The sequence below is a fragment of the Budorcas taxicolor genome, chromosome 9 (genome assembly GCF_023091745.1).
Source record: "Budorcas taxicolor isolate Tak-1 chromosome 9, Takin1.1, whole genome shotgun sequence".
Taxonomy (NCBI): domain Eukaryota; kingdom Metazoa; phylum Chordata; class Mammalia; order Artiodactyla; family Bovidae; genus Budorcas; species Budorcas taxicolor.
The window spans coordinates 57,411,234-57,438,985 of record NC_068918.1 but is presented as its reverse complement, the minus strand read 5'-3'; the positions used below and the strand labels follow the sequence as shown (position 1 = coordinate 57,438,985).

The window sequence follows — 27,752 nt, the reverse complement described above, 5'->3', positions numbered from 1 at the left end:
GGATGTTTTTGCCATCATTTCCTCAAATATTCTTTCTACACTTTTTTCTCTTTCTTCTGAGATATTTATTTTTCACATATTGATATGCTTGATGGTGTATCACAGGTCTTTGAAGCTCTGTTTGTTTTCTTCATACTTTTTGTTTCTTAGAATGGATAATCTCAGTTGACCTACTTTCAAATTTGACTTATAATCTCTGTTTGCTAAGACTTGATTTCATACTTCCTTTTTATCCTGTAGACACAGTTTCTTTCATTTCTTTGAATATATTTAACATAGCTGTTTGAATTCTTTCTCTAGGAATTCCAGTGTCTGGGCTTCCTCAGAAACAGTTTCTATTGACTGAATTCTTCCCCCTTGCTTATGAGCCAGACATTCTTGTTCCTTTGCCTGTCTTGCAATTTAATGTCAAAAATTGCATATTTTCAACAATATAATGTATCAGCTCTAGAAGCTGGATTCTCTTCCCTCCTCAGGTCTTCTTATTGCTGATTGTTTAGTGATTCTTCTGAACTAAGTCTGCAAAGTTTACATTCTCTGTTACATACAGCCATTGAAATCTCTGCTGTAGAAGTTGTTGCTTGGTGGGCAATGAAAGTGTGGACAGAGATTTCCTTAAACAACTGGAACCAAGAAGTTTCCCAATCTTTGAAGAGATTCTGTGTTCACTTGGAGATGCATTCAAACACTCAACCAAGCAGTTGCAAACTCTTGCTTAACTTTTATTTCCTGCTCATATAAAGCTTCAAAGTCAACCAGAATTGAGAGTTTATGGACTTCTCAGGTCTTTCTTGAGCATGCACACAGTTTTGGGCATGTGGAACGTCATATGCATTTATGTGGTCCTCTAGATTTCCAGGAATGTGTTGGAATTTCTCAGTGTCTTTATGGGCATCTCATTCCTGAGCTTTTCATTTCAGGCTTTTTGGTTAACCTTCCCCCTCCCCAACTATTACACACCACAGAAATTAAATAATTGCCTCTCATTGTTTTTGACAAATGCCCTGAGGAAAAGTATTTTCCCCTGTCACTGAACTCAGAACAGGCCAAATAGAGGCAGCATTACAAACAGAATCTTCCATGGAGTCACCAGACATGTCAAATAATAAGTTTTTTTGAGAATGAGCTTTGAAGGAACTCCAGCTTCTGCTGCATCTTATGACTGCTGGCTTTGCTATGATCGTAGGCTGTTGGTTTTCAAGCTACTATGGAGTTGAAGAGGGTAGGAAGAGTGGGAATACAAGCAAGTTAAAATGCCACAAAGTTTGCTGTTTTTAAAAAGATTCAGCTCTTAATATTTTTCCATTAATAAATTTTCTCCAGATTGCTATAATTCTTTGATTAATTTCCAGAGTTCTGAAAAAAATTAATCCTGGTGATTTTTTTTTTTTAAACCAGTTTCTCTATTGCTTTTATGGAGGAGACAATTTTCAAAGGCCCTTATTCCACCATCCCTTTGACATCATCCACTCTTCTGAATTGAAGTAAAGTATACAAATGTAGATTCTTAATGTCTTGTTGGTAATTCAAAAGTTTGGATGAAGATGACCATAACTTTGACAATGGTATGCATGGTACCCTTTCTTTGCAAATAAAGACACTCTACTGAAGAAAGATATATAGCTTTTAATCAGTAAATATAGCTGTATAGATGCAACTCCAGCAAATGAAAACTCAAGCAACAATTAAGAAAGAAAAGCTTTGTAGTGGGTTGGCAAGGACTCCTTAAGAGAACAAACTGGAAGCTGATTTTTTGCTAAAATGCGAGTGGGAAATTAAGCTTGCAATATACATAGCTGATTGCTTCATATATTAATGTTATGTTTCTAGATATATTTATTATGTTACCTAAAAAATCTTCAATATAGTAAAAGAAATAAAAAGCAATCACTTCAATTGTTTATGGAAATAAACATTGTATTAGAAGCATAATTTGTTTTTTTATTAAGACAGCCCACTTGGTTAAGTCCTTTTATGAGCTAGAAAATGTCATTCTTGCCAAATACAACAAAAATACATTCTGGTATTTGGTAGTTGATTGCATTCTCCACATACACCAGTAAATCATGTAATGTTTGGGTTATAGTAAAGTTCCAAATTTCTGGATTACTTCTTGGAAATATTTGTTTCTCCTTCATAGTGTTATTAAGCATGTATAATAAATGCTTTCTCTTTAGACATAAGAAGTATCCTAAGTTTCAGTATACTTTTTTTTTCCTGATGGTCAAAGTTTATTTCCAAGCAGCAAACTTACATAATATCTCTAAACCATATGTTCAAGAAAGGCTGTGGTTGCATCTGTAGATTCATCATTAAAATTTCATGGTTAGATTGAAGATATTTTTCTGTTTGAATTTTTAGATCATATTTTATGAATTTTATTATTGTGGAAGAATACTGTTGTGTAGATGTGTGGGAAGTGTGGTAGTAGAACTTAGATATGGAACATTCTCTGCTACCCTACACTCTATCCTGCCCACATCACAGTCTCAAATGAGAATCCTAATGATGTGTCAGACACTGCTCTAAATACTTCTACATGTAAAACTGTTCTAAACACTTTTATGTATATATGGATTACTAATCGAATCACATTTTTCATATGAGGAAACAGAGTTACAGAAAGGCCAAGTAACTTGCCCAAGATCACATAGTTAAGTAAGTGGTTACGTTAAATCTACCTTGGTGGTGGTGGTTTATTGCTAAGTCGTAACTGACTCTTGTGACCCCATGGAGTGTAGCCCGCCAGGCTCCTCTGGTTTCCCAGGCAAGAATACTGGAGTGGGTTGCCTTTTCCTTCTCCAGGGGATCGTCCTGACCCAGGGGTTGAACCTGTGTCTTCTGCATTGTAGGGGGTCTCCTGCATTGCAGGCAGATTCTTTACTGCTGAGCCACCAGGGAAGCCCCTAAACCTACACTAGCACTGTCCAATTAGACATTTAATATGTTTATTCATCAAACATTTATGTGGCTATCCGAGATAGCTTCATTTCTTCTACTCTTGGGTTTCTCCTGAGTAAGTGACCTAAGCAAGCCCAAAATGGAAATCATAGTCTTCTATAACTTAATCTCAGAAGTGACATACCATCACTTCTGCTATATTTCTTGATCACACAGGTGAATGCTGGTGATCTGGGTGGGGACTGCACAAAGATGTGACAACCAGGAGGTAGGGCAGGAATCAATGGGACCTATCTTGGAGGTTACCAAACACAAGTATTTTTAAAAGTTAAAAAAAAGTGAATTAATTTTATAAATATATTTTATTTAAAACTATGTGTCTAAAATATTGGTGTATTCCTGGTGGCTCAGATGGTAAAGAATCTGCCTGCAATGTAGGAGTCTTGGGTTCAATACCTGGGTCAGGAAGATCTCCCAGAGAAGGGAATGGCTATCCACTCCAGTATTCTTGCCTGGAGAATTCCATGGAGAGAAGAGCCTGGCAGGCTGCAGTCTATGGGGTCACAAAGAGTTGGACATGGCTGAGTGACTAATACACTTTCATCTAAAATATTATTTTTTAAATATCTAATCAGTATAAATTTATTGAAATATTTTACATTATTTTCATGTCAAGCATGTATTTTTAATGCATTAAAACCAAGCATGTATTTTCTACTTATAGCACATGTCAAGTCTGGCCATACAAATTTCAAGTGGCCATATTTCAATTGGAGAAGGGAATGGCAACCCACTCCAGTATTCTTGCTTGGAGAATCCTGTGGATGGAGGAGCCTGGTGGGCTACTGTCTGTGGGGTCGCACAGAGTCAGACACAACTGAAGTGACTTAGCACATATTTCAAATGCTCAATGCAGTGCTCCAGCTGTGGTACTGTATTGGAGAGCTACAGTATAGATCCAAACCATTCCAGAGTCTGTGCTCTGGAGCACTTCTTTCTTAATCATAGAAAAGAGTAAGGTGGTCTTTGTCAGCCAGCATCAGTGTTATAATGAGGATCTGCAAACAAAATAAAAAATTAAGAAAACACAAAAAAAGAACAAAAATTAAACAAAAAATTATGAGGATCTACAAATCCCCCAGATATGTGGCATTCTTTCTAATTCTTCTGTTATATGCAGTAAGCCTTGTAATGTTCCTAAATTAATGCTACTCTTAAATAACATAAAATAGGAATTTTTAAATGAATGTTGGAAATTTATTAACTATAAAATTTCTTTCATATGTTTAATGGACTTGAGTCATGCTTTGAAGACAAACTTTAGGCAGTGCTTCCTACATAAATTAATTGCTATCAGATAAGTGGATAAATGGATTTCATTTGTCGAGAGGTGAAGCCATCTTTAAGTAGCCTTGTAGCTGCCAAGCTGACTTGCCACGCTTCATAAATTAGATCAGTCATGAAACAATAAGCCCATATGAATGCAGCAGTTAATTTCTCATGGCACAGCTGACAGCATGAGCATCATGCTTTAGTGGTTTCCCTTGAGTCCCATCTCCCACGAGTCCCATCTCCCACAGGTAAGATGGGACTGAGCCAGGTGGATGTCTAATGCACAGTGGAGAAATATTGAGTTCAGGAAATCTCCAAAATGTACTGGGTGCTTACTAACCTGCCATTCTTTGCCCTTGAAGAAAATGTTGCCTTTATTACCTGGAATGTAGGAAAATATCTTGGGAAAGAGGAGGGAGATTTTAGGATCCTAGAATGTCTCTCAGGAGGGAGATACTCTCTACTATTTCCATACTGGTCAGGAAACAAATCTTTTACCTCTAGTTTCTGAGGCATGTGAAATGCTATGGAGAATTATCTTCCAACATATCTATATCACTTAACAGTAAAACTCTTTCTAAAATCATTTTAATTATAAATGTGAAAATTATAGGAAAGTAGTAATAATCAGTGACAAAATTGGATGAATAATAAAAATATTTCTTCAAGAAACTGATTAAGGTTAAATGATTAAAATTTATGAAACTTGCTCCTTTATGCATGGGTACTAAAACACGTAATACATTGACATTTTTCAAACTGAATTTCTCATTGTTTTATTTGGGAAAATATATACTTAATTGATAGAAAACGTAACACTACATTCAGTGGTGATTATTATGTTTCATGTACCATTAGAATGACTAAATCTTTTATGTTTAGCCATTTTATGATTATAGCTATAATTTTTCACTATAATATCAGTTTATAAAGGGACCTAATAGGAAAATTATGTGAAAATATTTAAAATATATTTAATAGCTTTATAATATATGAATGACAGTTTGTCTTCATTTTTAAAATGACTTACGTTGAAAGAAGCAATCTATACACCAGAATTTGCTGTTGTTTTTCTATCTGGATGTTATGTTGACACGTGATTCAGAAAAGCCCGAAGTAGGGCTCCCTGATTTCTGGACTACTTTCTATTCCAGGAATCATGGGCCATTCTTTCAGGTTTTCTGGGTCAACTTCTCTTAAGACATCTATTCCCTCTGTGCTCACTTAGGCAAAATAGATTCATCTCTTCCTCTTATAGGAAATATTTTCATAGACTGGTCAGGAAAGGGGTATTCTTCTTATGCCACACAAGAAAATGTGAAGTTGTCTAAATGCACAAAAATTCAGACTTTTACAATAATTTTTAGCTCCATTTTTTTTTTTTTTGCCTGTGTTTTCTTCTCTGTAGTACATGATCAGATTTCTTTTCCTCATCTTTGGTCTTTGAATAACTAAAATATATATTATCTGAAAGACAAATAGACCAGCAGTTCTAGCTCAAAATGTTCTCTTTGCCCAGCTGTGTACCTCTTAGAATTAGACTGCAATTTCTGTCAGAAAGATGATTTTAAAATAGACTCGTTTACAACTGGCACTATTCTATGAGTTCTCATAATATTAATATTGTAAACACTTCTAAAAATCTGTCATCACTTTTTGCTTTACCATCTCCTTGCTTTTCATGAACAATTCCTTAAAGCTCCTTATGGTGTTGCCTCAGAAGAACCAGCATGGACTCTCATGAGAGGAACCAGACTGTCCACCCAAATTGTCTACTCAGGACTTCATTTCTTGAAGTGGATGTTGCTAAAGAACATTGCTGTATTTATATTTAGTTATATATCAGAGATTTAGAGTTTCTGTCATTGGAAGAAAAGATTTTTAATTCTTTATTTTTTAGAGCAATTTTAGGATTTCATAACACACTTGACATGAAGTACAGAAATGTCCCATATACACCCTGCCCCTGCATATACCTAGCCTTCTTGCTCTCCTCCCAGAGTGGTACACTGGTTACAACTGGCACATCATGCTTGACACGTCATAATCATTGAGGTTCATGGTTTACATCGTGCTTTACTCTTGGTGCTGTGTGTCCTATGGGCTTAAAAAAAATGATATGTATTCACCATCATGTAATCATATTCGAGTATTTTCACTGCCCTAACAATCCTCTGTGTCTGGTCTCTTCATCTCTTCCCCCAGACCTCTGGCAACCATTGTTTTTTTTACTGTTTCCATGTGTGCTGTGCACTCAGTCACTCAGTCATGTCCTACTCTTTGCAACCCCATGGACTATGGCCCATCAGGATCGTCCATCCATGGAGTTTTCCAGGCAAGAATACTGAAGTGGGCTGCCATTTCCTACTCCAGACAATCTTCCCAACCCAGGGACTGAACTCACATCTTTTGCATCACCTGCATTGGCAGGTGGATTCTTTAACACTGCACAACCTGGGAAGCCTGGAAAGTCAAAAAAAGGAATGGTGTGTGTGTGTGTGTGTGAGTGTGTCTACTCAGTTGTGTCTGACTCTTTGTGACCTCATGGACTGTGACCTGCCAGGCTCTTCTGTCCATGGGATTTCCCAGGCAAGAATACTGGAATGGGTTGCCATTTCCTACTCCAAGAGATCTTCCAGATCCAGAGATTGAACCCGCATCTCTTGTGTCTCCTGCATTGGCAGGCAGATTCTTCACCACTACACTATATCCATACTTTTGCCTTTTCCAAAATATCATACAGTTGAAATAATAGACTATGTAGTCTTTTCAGATTGGTTACTTTCACTTAGTAATATGCATTTGAGATTCCTCTATGTCTTTTTGTGTCTTTATAGCTCATTTCTCTTTAGCACTGAATAATGTTACATTGTCTGGTTGTACCATAGTTTATATATCCATTCACTTACTGAAGGAAATCTTAGTTGCTTTTAAGTTTTGACAACTATAAGTAAAGCTGCTATAAATTTCATGGGAGTATTTGTAGGAACATAAGGAATCAGTTCAGTTCAGTTCAGTTCAGTCACTCAGTCATATCCGACTCTTTGTGACCCCATGAATTGCAGCATGCCAGGCCTCCCAAGAGATGGGAATACCAGACCACCTGAACTGCCTCTTGAGAAACCTATATGCAGGTCAGCAAGCAACAGTTAGAACTGGACATGGAACAACAGACTGGTTCCAAATAGGAAAAGGAGTACGTCAAGGCTGTATATTGTCACCCTGCTTATTTAACTTATATGCAGAATACATCATGAGAAATGCTCGGTTGGAAGAAGCACAAGCTGGAATCAAGATTGCCGGGAGAAATATCAACAACCTCAAATATGCAGATGACACCACCCTTATGGCAGAAAGTGAAGAGGAGCTAAAAAGCCTCTTGATGAAAGTGAAAGTGGAGAGTGAAAAAGTTGGCTTAAAGCTCGACATTTGGAAAACGAAGATCATGGCATCTGGTCCCATCACTTCATGGGAAATAGATGGGGAAACAGTGGAAACAGTGTCAGACTTTATTTTTTGGGAGGCTCCAAAATCACTGCAGATGGTGACTGCAGCCATGAAATTAAAAGACACTTACTCCTTGGAAGAAAAGTTATGACTAACCTAGATAGCATATTCAAAAGCAGACATTACTTTGCCAACAAAGGTCCGTCTAGTCAAGGCTATGGTTTTCCAGTGGTCAGATATGGAGGTGAGAGTTGGACTGTGAAGAAGGCTGAGCGCCAAAGAATTGATGCTTTTGAACTGTGGTGTTGGAGAAGACTCTTGAGAGTCCCTTGGACTGCAAGGAGATCCAACCAGTCCATTCTGAAGGAGATCAGCCCTGGGATTTCTTTGAAAGGAATGATGCTAAAGCTGAAACTGCAGTACTTTGGCCACCTTCTGCGAAGAGTTGACTCATTGGAAAAGACTCTGATGCTGGGAGGGATTGGGAGCAGGAGGAGAAGGGGATGACAGAGGATGAGATGGCTGGATGGGATCACCAACTCGATGGATGTGAGTCTGAGTGAACTCTGGGAGTTGGTGATGGACAGGGAGGCCTGACGTGCTGTGATTCATGGGGTCACAAAGAGTTGGACATGACTGAGCGACTGAACTAACTGAACTAACTGAACTGAGGCCTCGCTGTCCATTACCAACTCCCGGAGTCCACCCAAACCCATGTCCGTTGTGTTGGTGATGCCATCCAACCATAAGTAATACAACTTTTTAAAGTTATAAAATGTATTGATTTCTTCTAACTTTGCAGGTGCCACATATATCTTGTAGAAAATTAGGAAATGGAAGTAAATACAAAGAAGTAAATGTAGAAAATGGAAGAAACTTCAGGGAGCTATAGTCTCATCACTTGAGCTATTTAGCATTAATATTTAGTGCATTCCCTTCCATTGTTTTCAAGTGCATTGTACACCTACACACATATAGGCACATGTTTTCATATGAAAAATAAACATATTTATGAGGACTTGCTAAAGTCATTAAATATTCTTCAAAACATGATTTTTATTTTCTATATAATGGTCCATCATGTGGCTATACCATAATAAATCCATTCCAAACATGAGCATTTATGCAATTTCATTAGAACAGTCTTCTAGCTAAAGTTTTGTCTGCACTTGTGATTATTATGATTTCATATACATAAAATTATGACTTCAAAAATAGAAATGTTTTTAATGTTTTGATGCATATTGTGAAATCACTTTCAATAAAACTTCTGCCAATTACATACCACTATGCTGAAGAATTGATGCTTTTGAACTGTGGTGTTGGAGAAGACTCTTGAGAGTCCCTTGGACTGCAAGGAGATCCAACCAGTCCATTCTGAAGGAGATCAGCCCTGGGATTTCTTTGGAAGGAATGATGCTAAAGCTGAAACTCCAGTACTTTGGCCACCTCATGCGAAGAGTTGACTCATTGGAAAAGACTTTGATGCTGGGAGGGATTGGGGACAGGAGAAGAAGGGGACAACAGAGGATGAGATGGCTGGATGGCATCACCGACTCAATGGACGTGAGTTTGTGTGAACTCCGGAGTTGGTGATGGACAGGGAGGCCTGGCGTACTGTGATTCATGGGGTCACAAAGAGTCAGACAAGACTGAGCAACTGAACTGAACTGACTGAGAAACTGATAAGCGGAGAAGGCAATGGCAACCCCCTCCAGTACTCTTGCCTGGAAAATCCCGTGGATGGAGGAGCCTGGTAGGCTGCAGTCCATGGGGTCGCTGAGAGTCGGACATGGCTGAATCGACTTAGCAGCAGCAGCAGAAACTAAGAGGCCCAATCTGACTGCTTTTTTTGAAGTAAATGAGTTGATCTGTTACACTTAGTTTTTGATGATGAGGTTAATTTTCATCTTTTTTCTAACATACTCTGTGCCTTTTTGCATTACTTTATTGGGAAGTTAGAGACGGTCATGTCTAGGCTGCTAGACAATCGACATTTAAATCCCTCTCAATCAGATATAAAACATATGGAACTCCAGCTTGTTTATCTGCAGTGTCTAAAGTGATCATCAACAGCAAATCTAGTCTCTCTGATCTCTTCTGCTAATTATTGTCAGGGCCAAACTCTGAATAGTCTGAACTAGTTCCAAAGGTGTTAAACCTTGCCAGATCTCCCAGTTCTCTAATGAGGCTCATCTCAAAAACTGCTCATGAGCTCTTGCTGACCAGGTACCAGGTCAGATCTTTTGTATGAGGTTCAGGAAAATTTTTCAGAGCCAATTCAGTGGGAATTATGGTGGGATTCCCAACTGAAGAGCCATTGCCGATTTCAGGTGGGATTTTCAAATTTACATTATTTGAGTTAGTTTTTTGGTTGCCTACTAATATGGGATCAAAAGGATGTTCTTAGGAAGAAAATATTCCTTTATACATGCTGGTGAATTTAGAAAAAAGTTTGGTTTTCTTTATTGTGCAAATCAAAATCTATTTAAATCATAAGCTCTGAAATCCATTTAGAACTTATGGTTACATTGGAAAACTATATCTCTTCCTAATTTGAATTTAATGTAAACTGATTTTTTAATTGTTTTGCATAACCATGGATAACAGATTTTTTTGAACACTGCATGGTAAAAATCAGTAAATATGTCAGAAAAAAACACAACATTGAAGGAAACATCACAGCATATGCTGACAGTTATAGAAGAATTGCTGCTGTCTTCACCCTTCACACCAGAATAATTTTTTCAATATTTACCTCCCATGTGTAGAGAGGGAAACATATGGGGCTTTACATAATCATAAGCATAAACAGGTGGCTACTTAGGTACATTTAATTTGCAAGCAACATCAATACTGAACAATGCAATCAGCACCACATGGCTCCCAAACTCTTTCGATTAGCAAAATTAAGATCATTAAAATAGAGGGAGGATATACTCCTCCCTCAGTTGGCTTCAACTACCCTTCAGAGCCATGAATAAAACACGTTTTCAAAAATGCCTTGGCATTTTGCTGCTTCTGTTGTTCAAGGGCACTTCAGCAACTGTGTATAATGTATACCCTGTGAATAGCTACAACCAGCACAATATTTGCATTTAAAATATGCTTACATCTCCCTATAATCAGCTTATTATGAGCATAATATTATGATGGTTAAATTCTAAGCAAATTTATCGAAGCACAGAGTCAGACAGGCTCCTCAAAGACACCTGGGAATATTTCCCCAAAGGCAGTCCAGCTAAAGAAGTCACCTGAGGCTCTTTTCCATAAACAAATACTCTGGCATAATCTATAATGATTGCTGGGAATTAGTGTTGCTCAGCCTGTGTCACTTACTACTGAATTGTGGATTCTACATATTTTGTCTCATCTAATTTGATCCAAATTGAAATATCTAGTGTGTACTCTTTGGCCCTATAAGTGTTAGTCTCTCTGATGTTATAACCATCCTACAATGACTTAGAATTCCAGAGTGAAAGAAAATGAGGTGAAAAAGCAGCTATTATTTTTTTTGTATTTTCCTTTTTTGGTGCTTGCTATGTATTAAGTGCTATCTAAGTGTGTTACATGTATTGACTCATTTAATCATCAGAATGACTTTATGAGGAGGATGATACAATATTCTCCATTTTATAGAAAAGGAAATTATAACTCTGAGAATCTAAGTTCTCAACTTTACACAGTGGGGAAAGGACTGAGGTCAAAATTAAACTCTGTCTGTTTGAATCAAGAATTCCTACTCTGACTACTTTACTTTACTGTTGGAATAGTAGTATGTTGCTGGCCCTGAAAATTCTAGTGCCTGAAATCACCAAGGGCCAGAAATAGTAAATCTGTAATATTTCGACAATCCTCCTAATAAAGCCTTATGAGAGATTTGAGGGGACTAATTGTCTATGGGGGTTCTTTCCAGTCCTGATGCCTCTATGTGTATGTATTCTTATAATAAAAGGGGCAGTGCTCTGCAGAACTGCAAGAGTCCAGAGAACTGTGCTTTTGTCAAGATTCATGAAAGAAAAATTTTCACATCTTCTCACTTCATCCTAGGTCTATTACTCATCCTCACTGCTTAGTAAAGAGAAAGTTTTAACATGAACAAGGATATATGGTACTTCTATTAATAAAGTCATAATTATAACAGAGTTTTAGGCATAGATATAAAATTATATCATTTGATTTTAAAATCTAACATGATTTACATGAATTATTTGCTAAATATCTCAAATGTGTTAGATATGCATAGTCAAACCTTTTAAGGACTTAGTGGGAAAATAAGAGTTTTTTTCATGCAGTGTTTGAACCATTGAGGTAAAAATGAATCAAAAGATTTTATGATTTATTATTTTTTACCCCCAAGTAAAAGAACTATTAAAAACCATTAATAGCTATTATAGATGATTCTGATTTCATTATACATGTAAAGACATTCAAACATAGGAATTCTACATCCTCGCTTAGCATTTAACATTTAACCTACTTGGTCACCATCTTAGATATATCGTCTCCCCTCCTATATACCCCCATTAAATTCCTATGCAAAATTTTCTTACGAACTTTGACTTTCCTTGCCTTCCTTGTTTGCTACTCTTAAAGACTTCTATCAAGATTGTTAGAATCACTTATCAGTTGATGGTTTTCAGTAACCCTATAATTGACTCTGAGAAATCTGAAAAAGTTTTTTACAGCCTGGATGTTATTATTATTACATTTCATTACTTTGCCCAAGAATTTTGTGGGGTTTTTTGCTTTGATAGGGTATTTTCATGCATCTCATTAAATCTGAAATTAAGTAGAGATAATTGAACTAAAATTTCTAGTCAAAATACCAGATCTGGTGTAGTATTGAAGAAGATAGTTTTTGTAGAATATCCTGACCTAAGAATTACCTTGGGAATATAACAAAATAATAGGAAAATGAAGAATAAAAAACTCACATATGCAAGTATAATATAACAGGGATTCTTAAGAATTTGATTGCAGGACAAAGTGCCATTTTAAGAGGCAGAGGCATACCCTCACAAAAATAAGTGAAATACAGTTTGCTTTACTGGCAGAGAGACAAGACACAAGACAAAATATACATCATGTCTTTGTACAACAAACACTTTTGATTTGTCTCTAAATGTTCTTCTTCACATAGATCAGTCCATTGGAAATTTTTGAGCAGTATCTCAAATATATATTTATTTGTTTAACATTATATGCTTGCATGTATATTTTATGTATTATTAACCTATATCTCAAAGGCTAATTTCTCTATGATGATAATGGATATAAATCTACATTTTGACAACTTTAAAGTGTTAAAGAAGTTTCAGCCACCTTTCATATTTTATCAGACTAGAGTGTCATTGTTTTATTTCATAATATGGCTAAAGAGAAACTTGAGTGAGAGTAGAAATGTTATCTTTGTCATTTTTTGCTCCTTGTTTGTGTTGTATTAGTTTTATTTTCAATACACAGTGTTTTGGCAAGAAGTGTGTGAAGTCATTTATCCATTTTGTAAGATTTATTTTATTTAAAAATGTGATAATACATTCTGGAAACCCACTTAACATATGGCCAGGTGATCTGCAGCACACTCAGAGTACATGATCTAATAGGCAATGCTGTCAACCCCTTCAGCTTGTGCAGTTCCTTGGAATCTCACATGCCTACACCTACAGGCATGTGGCTGCCTGATAAGAGGTGAGACTAGTGCCAATCAATGTCTTAAATATCAGTGAAGTTCACTTTCTCATCTTGCTTGTTTGAAGAAGTTCTAAGAATTTCTGCACCCAAAAGGAGACTGAAAATCTAGACAAACAGTTTATGGCTCCAAATAATAATGAAAGGTTTAGATGTGTAACCTTGTGATTAAGCCCTTGAGCTTTAGAGACACAAAATCCTACTACGTGTTTTATGTGCTGTAAGATGATAGAGAATTTATGGTATCTCTTCAGACTTTCCTTGCTTATTTGTGAAGTGTTTGTTTTTTATTTCTAGCTACCTCATATTGTTATTCAGAAAATTGAATTCTATCATGCAGGTAAATTTCCAGTACATTCTAAGATGCTAATCTATTAATATCCTAATTTTGAAGGTATGAGAGGAAAATGAGAATTAGCTCATAAAGTTCACTCTAGAATTCCTTTTCTCAGAGTTGGAGGGATATGTTTGGTTGGAACTGTGAAAGCAAGCTAGAGATTCAGTTTAGTTCATTTCAGTTCAGTCTCTTAGTCGTGTCTGACTGTTTGCAACCCCATGGACTGCAGCATGCCAGGCCTCCCTGTCCATCACCAACTCCTGGAGCTTACTCAAGCTCATGTCCATTGAGTCGGTGATGCCATCCAACCATCTCATCCTCTATTGCCCCTTCTCCTCCTGCCTTCAATCTTTCCCAGTATCAGGGTCTTTTCAAATGAGTCAGGTCTTTGCATCAGGTGGCCAAAGTATTGGAGTTTCAACTTCAACATCAGTCTTGCCGATGAATATTCAGGACTGATTTCCTTTAGGACGGACTGGTTGGATCTCCTTGCTGTCCAAGGGACTTTCAGGAGTCTTCTCTAACACCACAGTTCAAAAGCATCAATTCTTCAGTGCTCAGCTTTCTTTATAGTCCAACTCTCACATCTGTACATGACTACTGGAAAAACCATACCTTTGACTAGATAGACCTTTGCTGGCAAAGTAATGTCTCTGCTTCTTAATATGATGTCTAGGTTGGTCATAGCCTTTCTTCCAAGGATCAAGGGTCTTGTAATTTCATGGCTGCAGTCACCATTTGCAGTGCTTTTGGAGGCCCCCAAAATAAATTCTGTCACTATTTCCACTGTTTGCCTATCTATTTGCTATGAAGTGATGGGGTCAGATGCCATGATTCTGTTTTTCTGAATGTTGAGCTCTAAGCCAACTTTTTCACTCTCCTCTTTCACTTTCATCAACAGGCTCTTTAGTTCTTTACTTTCTGCCATAAGAGTGGTGTCATCAGCTTATCTGAGCCAGAGATTAGAGGAGGAAAAAAGATTGTGAACTCTTCACAGTGATCTTTTGTGAATATATAATTAGAATATAAATAGTATTGTAATATATAGTTGGAAATTTTGTGTTTTAAAAAATTTCTCCCTATTTGTATGAGAGTTGATGAGGTAAAGGAAAAAGTAGGAAAAAGTCTGATGAGTATAAATTCTGCACAGTGAACCAGGAATTTATTTTAGCTCTTTTTATATTGGAGGGTCTAGAAAGGCTGATCAGTGGAAAGCGAGGACTTTGTAAGATCACATACATTTTTTTGTGAACTGGAATAAATATGTTTTCATAGACAGTGTCCTTGTAAGTCATTTGTGCAAAAGGGAGGTAGCCTGATGTGTAGGTAAGATTATGACATTTGGATTCAAAGGTCTGAGTTGAGATTCTATAGCCATGACTGAGAAAATCATGACTTTTTATATTCCTTGGTAGTATTTATTTTACTGTTCTTAAAAGATTATAAATGATGCATATAAAAAATTGTTCAAATTTGTTACTTTTAAAGCAAATTTCAGTTGCTACTATTAATAATAATGATTGCAGAGCATTAAGAATTAGATAAAAATATAAACTTCCCCAAAGCCTAAGATTCAGGATTAAGATCTCAAAGACTAAATTTACTTATTGACTAATTTTCAACAGATAGCTGATTACATTTCCTTATATTTTTTGTTTCTCAAGAGACACACTCCATATGAGCAATTTCTCCTAAGTAAAAACAAGAGTAGTATCCTTTTTGCATGTGTGCTAAGTTGCTTCAGTAGTGTACAACTCTTTGCAACCCTATGGACTGTAGCCCACCAGGCTCCTCTGACCATGGGAACTCTCCAGGCAAGAACACTGGAGTGGATTGCCTTCCCCTTCTCTGAAGGATCTTTCCAACCATGAATTGAACTCATGTCTCTTGGGTCTCCTGCGTTGGCAAGTGAGTTCTTTACAGTAGTACCACCTGGGAAGCCCATCCATTTTAATAGGTGACAATCAAATTTGGAATAGAAGTCTATTTTCTTTCTGCTTTTTAACCTAAATTGTTAAGATTATATATTGGCTTTTTTAATTATCACTCTAATTATCACGCAGCTCCTGAAATATGTTTTGCTTTGAAAAAATAATAGATTATATTTTCTGCACTATAAAACTATATTGCTTTAGTTTATTATGAAATTGTAGTTCCAGTATTATATAATTCATATATATATATATATATATATATATATATATATATATATATATATATATGTATGTGTAGGGCTTCCCTCATAACTCAGTTGGTAAAGAATCTGCTTGAAATGCAGGAGGACCCTGATTCAATTCCTGGGCTGGGAAGATCCACTGGAGAAGGGATAGGCTACCCACTTCAGTATTCTTGGGCTTCCTTTGTGGCTCAGCTGGTGAATATCGGCCTGCAATGTGGGAGACCTGGGTTCAATCCCTGGGTTGGGACGATGCCCTGGAGAAGAGAAAGGCTACCCACTCCAGTATTCTGGGCTGGAGAATTTCATAGCCTGTATAGTCCATGGGGTCACAAAGAGTTGGGCACAACTGAGTGACTTTCACTTTCACATGTATGTGTATAGATATATATTTCTATATACTTGAAACTAGTTTATATGGTATTGAATGGCTGTTTAGAAGGAGAGACTCTTGGACTGGCTGCAATAATATATAAAGAAACAAGTTAATAAAATAGTTTTACTATACTCTGCCACTTAGTATGCTAAACTGTGTCCTTAATCATCTTCTAAGGGAAAACACACAGATTTCTTAGATAGATTTTTCTTGCAATAGAGACATCCAACAAGACAGCTCTGAAATATGTGATTAACTTGAAATAATAGCGGCCCTTAGGGTTTCAGGCTTTTCTACTTCATAACATTTTGGGTCTGTTATTACCTTAGGTGAACCCAATTCCCCAGGAAAGAAGATGCTAAATTAATTCTTCTGTGACTTATGTCATCAATATAGCTAGGATAGAAATAAAACTATATTTCTCTACGCTTATGAGATTCTGGGTAGCTATTATTTAAACTTATTTCAGAAAAACTGCTAAATTTTTTATACCCTTATAATGCCTGTGGACGCTTAGAAATAAATCTTTCCATGGAGACAAATGAGACTAAACATGCACATATACTTGCACACGGGTGCACACACACACAAACACACACACACACACACACACACATTCAGTTACTGTGGGGAATTCAAAAGTACTGTTTTATTGGATTTTCCCAGATACAAGACATAACAAAATAAGAAGCTTCTTCAAAGTAAATGTTTTTTCCCTTATTGTCTTCAAGCACACCATGCAGAGGATGAACAGTATTTGATCTATAAAAGTTTTCAGGACAGATTGTACATGCTGTCTTCGTCAGTCTTAGTCAGGATTGCATCACATACTTCTTCAGAACATTTATATTTAAAAACAATCAAAATCCTGTATTTTTTTTTGTTTGAGTAAAATAGCAACATAAATCTTTGTACCCTAACCCAAAATACATGTAAAAGACATTTTAATCTGGTTAATAATAATTTGATATAAAGATAAATTTAATTGGACTGTATTTTTGACTAAGTGACTAAATAACTTTTCTAAGCTATATCATTCTTCTAGGGTTCTTTAGATGCTGCTTTCTAAGTGGATGCTATTATGTAATATTTTCTTAATTTACTTTGGAGTTAAGCAAACAGTTACCTAATTTTTCCTTCGTCCTTACTTTCTTTGGAATTTAATGAAATTTATTCAATAAATAAATTTCTGGTAGTGTTACAAAATAGATGTGCCTATGAAGTAAATGCAAAATAATTGAAAGAGAAGAATTAAATTTAAACATGCAAACATAAAAAGCTGTGTTACTTGACTGTCCCAATAGTATTGGAAGAAAAGACTTGAAATAGTGAAGCTATGACAAAATTAGAGAAGTAATAGAAAGAATGAATGATATATAATCAAGAGATTTCAATCCAGAACAACTTCTTAACCTGGCATTTCCCAATGGGGGTTATGTAGATAACTAACATATATGATATATGGTTTTATAATTTATTAATGAATTTTTCCCTAAGAGTTTTATGATGAAAGAAATTAGGGAAATTCTGCATGTTATTATATTCCTCTCTTATGAGTCATAGTGCATCTAAAGTTTCTGAGAAATTTCAAATTACTTGGAAAAAGGGAGATATTTTTTGTTATGGTAAAATATGCATAGCATCAAATTTACCACTTTAAAGTGTACAATTTAGTGTTGTGAAGTTCATTCATGATGTGTTACAGTCATCAGCATGGTCAAGTTCCAGGTAATAGCTTTGTAATTGTTAACTTGACCATGAAACAGTTTCCTACTGGAATATCTTTTAATTTTGGTGTTTCCAGAGAATATATATGGAAATATTCATCTAATCTAGTCCTTTCATTTTAAAAATTAAAAATGTGATCTTGAGAGATTAAGTGCCTTGCTTAAGATCACACATGTAGTTAGGAAAGAGCCAGTATTTCATGCAGATTTAATTTTCAAGAAGTGGGCCTTTCCTATTTCAAGATATTTTCCCCTTGTTTCCATCTATGTGACCTGTCTGGATCTGACATTCCAGCCTACAGATAATACATTAAGATATACCCTAGAAGAATTCAGGGTTAAAACAAATATCTCTGATCTTTCAAAAAAGGTACATTACTTTTAAATGCTATGTTTTACTTGCTTTATAACTCTCTCACTGTGATTTACTTATGAGAACTTTCATTGTTAAGAACTCTTTTTAATTCACAGCATTCTGTTCTCAGGTCTTTTTAAGATTGTGGCTGATACAACTCCATACCTCACTATGGAAGAGATTACAAAAGCCAACCATATTAGACCAAGTAGACTGAATCATCCTTGCTTCTATCATCAGAAGGATATAAAACTAGAGAATCTCATCATAAAGCAAGGTGAGCGAATCATGCTCAACTCAGTGGAAGAGATCAATGGAGAAATAATGGTAGACTGTAGTGTGCTAAGGAATCATCAAAATCACTCATTTGCTTTGCCTTTGTCACAAGAAGGAGAGTTCTATGAGTGTGAAGATGAACATATTTATACCCTAAAGGAAATTATCCAATGGAAGATCCCCAAGAACAGAACACGAACTGTGATACTTACAGGTTTTTCAGCTAAGTGGGACTCAACAAATCCATTCCCTAGAGGCTTTTATGGAGCTGTTATTCTCAAGCCTGTTTATGAAATTCAAGGTGTAATGAAATGTAAGTATCTATTGAGAATGATGCTTTATGAGCAAGTTTGTAGGGTTTGGAAAAGAGGAAGATTTTAGTCTAAAGAATGAAACTCTGTCCCTACTTATCCATTAAGCCCATTGAGAGTTAGATTCTCATTTGTAAATAAGCAAGCCATGTATTTGTTTCAAGAATCAAATTCAATAATGTATTTAAATGAATATTTTAAATTGTGTAATGCTATCCAAATATACATCATGAGAAACGCTAGGCTGGGAGAAGCACAAGCTAGAATCAAGATTTCCAGGAGAAATATCAATAACCTCAGATATGCAGATGACACCACCCTTATGGCAGAAGGTGAAGGGAACTAAAGAGCCTCTTGATGAAAGTGAAAGAGGAGAGTGAAAAAGTTGGCTTAAAGCTCAACATTCAGAAAACTAAGTTCATGGCATCTGGTCCCATCACTTCATGGGAAATAGATGGAGAAGCAGTGCAAACAGTGTCAGATTTTATTTTGGGGGGCTCCAAAATCACTACAGATGGTGATCGCAGCCATGAAATTGAAAGATACTTATTCCTTGGAAGGAAAATTATGACCAACCTAGAGAGCATATTAAAAAGCAGAGACAACTTTGTTCACAAAGGTCCATCTAGTCAAGGCTATGGTTTTTCCAGTAGTCATGTATGGATGTGAGAGTTGGACTGTGAAGAAAGCTGAGCACCAAAGAATTGATGCTTTTGAACTATGGTGTTGGAGAAGGCTCTTGAGAGTCCCTTAGACTGCAAGGAGATCCAACCAGTCCATCCTAAAGGAGATCAGTCCTGGGTGTTCATTGAAAGAACTGATGCTGAGACTGAAAATCCAATACTTTGGCACCTCATGCGAAGAGTTGACTCATTGGAAAAGACTGATGCTGGGAGGGATTGGGGGCAGGGGGAGAGGGGGACGACAGAGGATGAGATCGCTGAATGGCATCACTGACTCAATGCACATGAGTTTGGGTAAACTCTGGGAGTTGGTGATGGACAGGGAGGCCTGGAGTGCTGCGATTCATGGGGTTGCGAAGAGTCAGACCTGACCGAGCGACTGAACTGAACTGATTCAAATGTAAAATGCTGTAATTGTCAGGTACAGACAGATTAAAATATTGATTTATTTTTTATCGCTGGCAGTTAAACACGGTTAAAAAAAAAGTTACATTTTAGAACACAGCATAATTGGTTAGAAATAAGCTTTCTTATATTGTTATTGTTGTTGTTCAGTCGCTAAGTTGTGTCTGACTCTTGGTGACCTCATTAACTGCAGCACACCAGGCTTCCCTGTCCCTCAGTATCTCCCAGAGTTTGCCCAAACTCATGTCCATGGAGTCAGTGATGCCTTCTGACCATCTCATTCTCTCTTGCCCTCTTCTCATACCCTCAGTCTTTCCCAGCATCAGGGTGTTTTCCAATGAACTGACTCTTCACATCAGTAACTAAAATACTGGAGCTTCAGCACCAGTCCTTCTAATGAATATTCAGGGTTGATTTCCTTTAGTATTGACTGCTTTGATCTCCTGGCTGTCCAAGGGACCCTCAAGAGTATTCTACAACACCACAGTTCAAAAGCACCTGTTCTTTGGTGCTCAGCTTTCTTTATAGTCCAACTCTCACATTCATACATGGCTACTGGAAAAAGCATAGTGTTGACTGTATGAACCTTTGTTGGCAAAATGATGTCTCTGCTTTTTAATATGCTGTCTAGGTTTGTCATAGTTTTCCTTCCAAGGAGCAAACATCTTTTAATTGCATGTCTGCTGTCACTGTCCACAGTGATTTTGGAACCCAAGAAAATAAAATCTGTGGCTATTAACACTTTTCCCCATCCATGTGCCATGAAGTGATGGGATTGGATGCCATGATCTTAGTGTTTTTGAATGTTATTTTAAGCCAGCTTTTTCACTTTCCTCTTTTATACTCATCAAGAGGTTCTTTAGTTCCTCTTCATTTTCTGCCTTTAGAGTGGTATCCTATGTATATCTGAGGTTGTTAATATTTCTCCTGGCAATCTTGATTCCAGCTTGTGATTTATCCAGCTTGTGATTTTGCATTATGTGCTCTGCATATAATTTTAAAAAGCAGGGTGACAATATACAGCCTTGATGTACTCTTTTCCCAATTTTGAACTAGTCCATTGTTCCATGAGCAGTTCTAACTGTTGCTTCTTGTCTGCATATAGGTTTCACAGGAGACAGGTAAGGTGGTCTGGTATCCTCATCTCTTTAAGAATTTTCCAGTTGTGATCCACACGAAGACTTTACCATGGTCAATGAAGCAGCAGTAGATAATTTTTTGGAATTCCGTTGCTTTTTATATGATCCAATGGATGTAGGCAATTTGATTTCTGGTTCCTCTGCCTTTTCTAAATTCAGCTTATGCATCTGGAAGTTCTCAGTTCACACACTGCTGAAGCCTAGTTTGAAGGATTTTGAGCATCACCTTGCTAGCATGTGAAATGAGTGCAACTGTATGGTAGTTTGAACATTCTTTGGCATTGCCTTTCTTTGGGATTGAAATGAAAACTGGCCTCTTCCAGTTCTGTGGCCACTGCTGAGTTTTCCAAATTTGTTGGCATATTAAGTGCAGCACTTTAACAGCATCATCTTTTAGGATTTTACATGTCTTTCTTGTATGGAGGTGTGGTCAAAAGTGATAAGGATGCAAAGTTACCTTAATGTGTCCCTTACTTTTATTTTGTGAGAGCCTTTTTTCTTCTTTTTAGCCATCCATTGCTGGTCATAAATCTTCCTATCAGCTGAGAGTTCCTCTGACTTAAGGGAAAATAATGTGACAAATTAATTCACACAAAAATGTGGGTCAAATATTGAAATATATTTGATAATGTTAGCTTTAGGTGTATAGCATAGTGATTCAGTATTTTATAGATTATACCATCTTTAGAGTTATTACAAAATTAAGGCTGTAGTTCCCTGTGCTGTACAATATATCTTTGTTGCTTATCTATTTTATACATAGTAGTTTGTATATCTTAATCCCATATCCTTATCCTGCCACTCCTCTTTCCCTCTTCCCATGTGAATGTATTTTAGTATGTAATCTTCGTAAGATTTTTAAAATTGTATTTTTTTAACTTTTTATTTTATGTTGGAGCATAGCTGATTAACAATGTTGTGGTAGTTTCAGATTGACAGCAAAGGGACTCAACTATATATGTGTGTGTGTGTGTGTGTATTCTCCAAACTCCTCTCCCATCCAGGCTGCCACATAACATTGAGCAGAGTTCCCTGTGCTATACAGTAGGTCCTTGTTGGTTATCCATTTTAAATATAGCAGTGTGTACACATTTAGCCCAAACTCCCTATCTATCCCTTCCCCTGATCCTTTCCCCCTGGCAACTGTAATTTCTCATTCACTAAGTCTGTGAGTCTGTTTTGTAAATAAGTTCATTTGTATAATTTCTTTTTAGATTCTGCATATAAGGGATGTCATAATACTTTTCCTTCTCTGTCTGACCTACTTCACTCAATGTGACAGTCTCTAGGTCCATTCATGTTGCTGCAAATGGCACAATCTTCATAAGATTTTTGTATTTTAAAATAGGAATAGCTGGATAGAGCCTGTAATCATAAAGAAATTAACACCTTGACTTTTTAAGATTATGGCACATAAGCAGGGCAAGTATGGAGCAAAGAGTTCTGTATTTCCAGTCAGAAGTCCTGGGATTCTAACTCTTGTCAATAACTGGTCAATATGATAAAAAATTGAGATCACAGTAAACTTTAGACCTTACATTAGTGTTCTAGAAGCTTTCACAAAATTTACATCAAAACTGATAATTGGATTTTCCTCAATTTTCATAAACAATGGGTAGCATTTTCTCATTTTAAAATCGGTTGTTCTCCCAAATCATCCTACCCTCCTAAGTAATTAACCTCCAATTAAAATAAATAAATTTATATTAAAAAATGAAATCGTTGTTTTTCTAAAACCATTGGCAGCTCCTATAATGCAGATGCAAATGAAGGTGAACCCAGAACCTAAATATATGAACAAGATAGCTACAATATTTAATGAATTTATGTTAGGCATCACAAAAGCCTTCACTGAGGAAATGACATGTAAACTGAGATCTGAAGGCTGACTAGGAGATGGGCAGGTAGAGAAAGAGAGGACAACGTTGGAGGAAGCAGATGCAGCTTACAGGGAAGGAGATAAGCAAGAGATTGTGGTTCTAGTGCAGCTGGCATGAGAAAAGAGAAGAGAAGGCAGGTTGAGACAGTCATCAAAACATGCAGTGGAGGAATAGAATCAGGCGTGGTGGGTCTTGAAATATATGGGTTAAGTAAAGGATTAAATAGGGATTAAGTTTGCCCAAAGGACAAATTAAGAGAGATTTTCTAGCTGGATAAACAAGATAGAAGTGCAGTGAGGCCGCTTGTTCTATGGCAGAGTACTGAAAAGTTAACAGCTGTTCTTAATGGGTATTTCAGAAGAACATTCAACCAGAGCTCAAGGTCTATTGGAAGCAGAAAGAAGTTAATCTCATTGCCAAGCTTCTGGCTTGATTTGCTGGCTGAATAGTGGTGCTGTTTAGTAAATATTAACATTGACAAAGAGCAAGGGATATTAACTGAATTGTTTAGACAGACTTAAATATGATTTCATGCTAATAACTAAGGTCCCAGAAGAAATTGCCTTTGGATGAAATAAAATCCTTCCCAAAAGGTTTTAATCCAATTTCTATTCTTTAATAATATTAAAATTGGATTTTGATTTTAATTATTTTGGATCTTTAACTTTTAGGGATTATTTTAAGCATTAGCTCTTATTGTATAGAAATTTCAGGATTCTGTATGAGGCTGTTTTACCTGTATACTGACTGCAGAGTATTTCCTGAAAATGGATGCTGGGCGTTCAGCACAAAAAGTGTTATTATGGGCATTTTTCTTCTAAAGATAAAATGTAGACTTTAAATTTTATTTTCAGTTTACTTTTTAAAATTTTATTGGAGTACAGTTGATTTATAATGTTATGTCAGTTTCAGGTATACACCAAAGTGAATCGGGTATACATATATCCACTCTTTTTTAGACCGTTTTCTATTACAGAGCATTGAGTAGAAGTCCTTGTACTATACAGTAGGTCCTTATTAGTTATCTATTTTATATCTACTTAAGTGTGTATGTCAATCTTGATCTTCCAATTTATCCCTCCTCCTCTTACCCCTTAGTAACTGTAAGTTTGTTTTCTATGTCTGTAATTGTGTTTCTTTTTATACATAATTATTTAGACTGTTTTTTAATCAATTGTTGTCTTGCTTTACATTATTATTATTATTTTTTTATATTTAAGAGTTAAGCTTGCCTTGAAGTCACGGGCATGTGGTCTGCTAAGTTATTTTTCAATGGCTTTGAGTGTCTGGCATAGTTCAAACTCCTCTTGAATCCTGAAGTGACAAGAAAAAGAATAGATCTGAGTTAGCGACAGGGAATCTTAGAGAAACCTTAGGGCAAAAAGCAAGATGAAAAATATTGAGAACTATAGGAAGCTATGAAATTATCGATCTGTTGAAAAGAGAACATAGCAAGTAAATAGAGAAAAGAAGAAATGTAAGATATTCTACTCCAAGTGCTAGTTTTTAACGTTATTAATGGGAAGACTTAGACTTCACTAACAAAGAAAAGTAGCCGAAAGTGTTTAAATGAAATATTTGTTTCCAGAAATTCTTGGTTGTATTCCATTATAGGCCAAACCTCTCTAACTCTTACCATACATTTAATGATTTTCTTAAAAAAACTAAATCTCTTTGGGAAAGAGGTATAAATAACCACCTAAACCACAGGTTTCATGTAAGTCGTAGCAAAATCAGTTTGTGCCTTTAACAGGAAGATAGAATTCATACTAGTATAACAGATGGAATGAATAATATTTCCAAATGAAAAATGGAAGCAGCCATTTAAAATTGCTTCAAAAAACTAGAAATCTTGATCGTTAAAACTTTTTAATGAAGTTATGTTTTGATGTATCAATTGATAGTTGTTTCTTTACTAACGGAAATTTTACAGGTTGGAAAGTTGCATGTTGCTTTAGGAGAAACCTTAGTGCCTTTCAAAATCTGGGGAAAGGTTTCCACTCAAATATATGATATATTAGTTCATTTATGAACACAGGGCTGAAATCATACAAGCAAAATGGTGTTATCAGAACGTCAGTCTCTGAATATTCTATAATAGGTGACAGATGAAAAAAATGCCTCAACCTTTTAGTATTCTGAGACTTACTCTTTCTCTCATTTATTTTTAAAAAAATTCATCTTTATCAAAGTCAGACATATCAAATAGTGGTAAAAAGACAAAGTTATCAGCAAACCCATGTTCTTGATCATTCCCAAATTTACCCTACATTCTGCTACTATGAAGTAACTCCTTTAAATATTTTGCTCCTGCTTTCTTGTACTGCCATTCACATTTCCAAGTAATATATGATATTGCTATTTTTCAAGTGATCAATTTTAGCCATAAACTACTGACTTTCACTTGTGATGTGAAAATTTAATGGTCTTATATTCCTACTTTCTCTGTCTTCCTCCTTTCAGTTTATGATAAGTTATGGTTAAGTAGTTTCATTTCTGTGACAATTCATTGCTGAATCAGGTGGTAGATAATGACCTTATTATTTCATTGCTTAGTTTTCCTCAGTCCTCTCCTAAGACTTGAAGTATGTTCCAACATCTTTGTTAAAAAAAAAAAAAAACTATTCTCTAAAATTTTCCAGAGCCCAAACTGTTAGGAGATCTACATCTTCTTTTATTTTTAACCCTGAAATATTCCTCCTGGAACTCTGCAACCTCACTCTCCAATCTGTATCTGTGGATCTCTAGAACTAATGCATAGGTGCTTGGCTTAGGTTGGGATGCTATAATTAAAAAATACTGTAAACTGGGGCGCTTATAAGCAACAGGCATTTGTTTCTTACAGTTCTGGAGGCTGAAAGTCTGAGATTAGGTTGCCAGCACAGTCGAATTCTCATGAGGAAACTCTTGCAGGCTGCATACTTACAGTATCCTCACACAGTTCAGAGCAGAGAGGGAAAGCAAACTCTCTGGTGACATTTCTTTTATTTTCTTTTTGGCTGCACCACGTGGCATGTGGAACTTCCCCCACCAGGGATTGAATCCACACCCCTTACAGAGTCTTAACCAGTGGACCCCTGTGGAAGTCTCCCTCTAGCGACTTTTGCAGCTTCGGTTGCTTGGTTGTGTCTCTTTGCGACCGCATGGACTGTAGCCAGCCAGGCTCCTCTGTCCATGGTATTTTCTAGGTAAGGATACTGGAGTGGGTTACCATTTCCTCCTCCAGGGCATCTTCCCGACACAGGGATCAAACCCATGTCTCCTGCATCTCCTGCATTGAGGGTGGGTTCTTTATCACTGCACCACCTAGGAAAACCCTCTGGTGACTTTCATAAGGGCTCTAATCTCATTTATGAGGGCTCCATGATTTTATCTATCCTTATGACTTTAATTCTAATCACCTCCCAAAGGTGCCACCTTCTGTATCTCTACATTGGGAGTCGGTTTCAACATACGAATACTGGGGGACACAAACATTTAGTCCATAACAGTGTTTTACTGGAACTTTGATTTAACACCATCCTGGTGGTTATCTTCAAATTGCTTCTGTGTTTACTAGCAATTTCTGAACTCAAATAACATTCTTTTCTGGTTTTCTTTAGTTTTGTGGAACCCATACTCTACTTGTTTCCTAAGAAAGGTGCAGAGGATATTAATTAGTTGATTACAAGACTTGCTTGTTTGAAAATATCTTTATTTTACACTCAAATAAGATGGATAGTTTGATTATTTCTAGAATTTCCAGTTGAAAACTACTGCTCAGAATTTTGAAAGCTTTGCTCCCTCATTATCTACCTTTCCAGTTTTGCCTTTGAGAGATCATCCATAGTATTCAGAAACTGCACAGTAATGGACTTTGTGGTAGGTCTGTTCTTTCATCGTGAAGGAAGTTTTCAAGTTGGAAATTCAAGTGCTTCATTTCTGGGATAAATTCTCTGGTAATTGTCTTTCAACTATTTTTTCTCTTTTTTCATTCTGTAACTTCTAATCTCATGTTGAAGCTCCCATACTGATGTAGAACTATTTTCTTTGTGTTTTTTGTCTCTGGTTTACCTTCAGGCATAATTTCTTAACCACATTTCCAACTGTTTTAATGAATTTTTAATCTCAGCTGTCATATTTTTAATTTCTAAGAGTTATTTCTTACATCATTTTTAAACTGTTACCATATTCTTGTTTTAAGGAGGCAATACTTATCTCACTGAGAATATACTATTTCTTAAAGTTTTCTGCATTTCCTTGCATTTTATCTGCCTCTTTCAGTCTTTTTTTAGTTTTAGTCTGTCATTCTTGTTAAATGTTTTTTCTCAAATGCTTAGTAATTATTTGCCATTTGTTCCTATTTGCACGTGAGATAAAATTTTAATTTAATTTACAAGTGAGGTACTGTTTATATACAAGCTCTTTGCTTTGAATTTAAAGTTTAATTTTTTTTTTTTTTGGCTTTTTCATTGGAGAATTCCCTAAATTCAGATCCTGTGAGTCTTTCCTCCAGGACGACTTGTTCAGTTTCATCTGAAAAGAATGTTCTTGATACCGTGTGGGGGTTATGAAATTTTTGTAACTGAGTGGGGAAGTTGCTGACTAGTTCTCTCATAGATTTAGACTTCTCTTTTTTGCTTTCAGTCCCACATTTCTCTGCTTACCTATGCTCACTTTCCAGATTCTGGGACCCTGTATTGTTTACTGCAGTGAGAGAGGTTGGAGGGGTTGTCA

General features: G+C 36.3%; 1 protein-coding gene across 1 annotated transcript in view; it reads left to right on the top strand.

Annotated features, from left to right (window-relative positions):
- Window positions 1-27,752, top strand: part of THEMIS (thymocyte selection associated) — a 193,118-nt gene that overhangs the window by 40,853 nt on the left and 124,513 nt on the right. Inside the window, exon 3 of the mRNA XM_052645612.1 lies at window positions 18,473-18,931. Within this exon, the coding sequence (XP_052501572.1) occupies window positions 18,473-18,931 (459 nt within the window). The remainder of the gene's footprint in view (window positions 1-18,472; window positions 18,932-27,752) is intronic.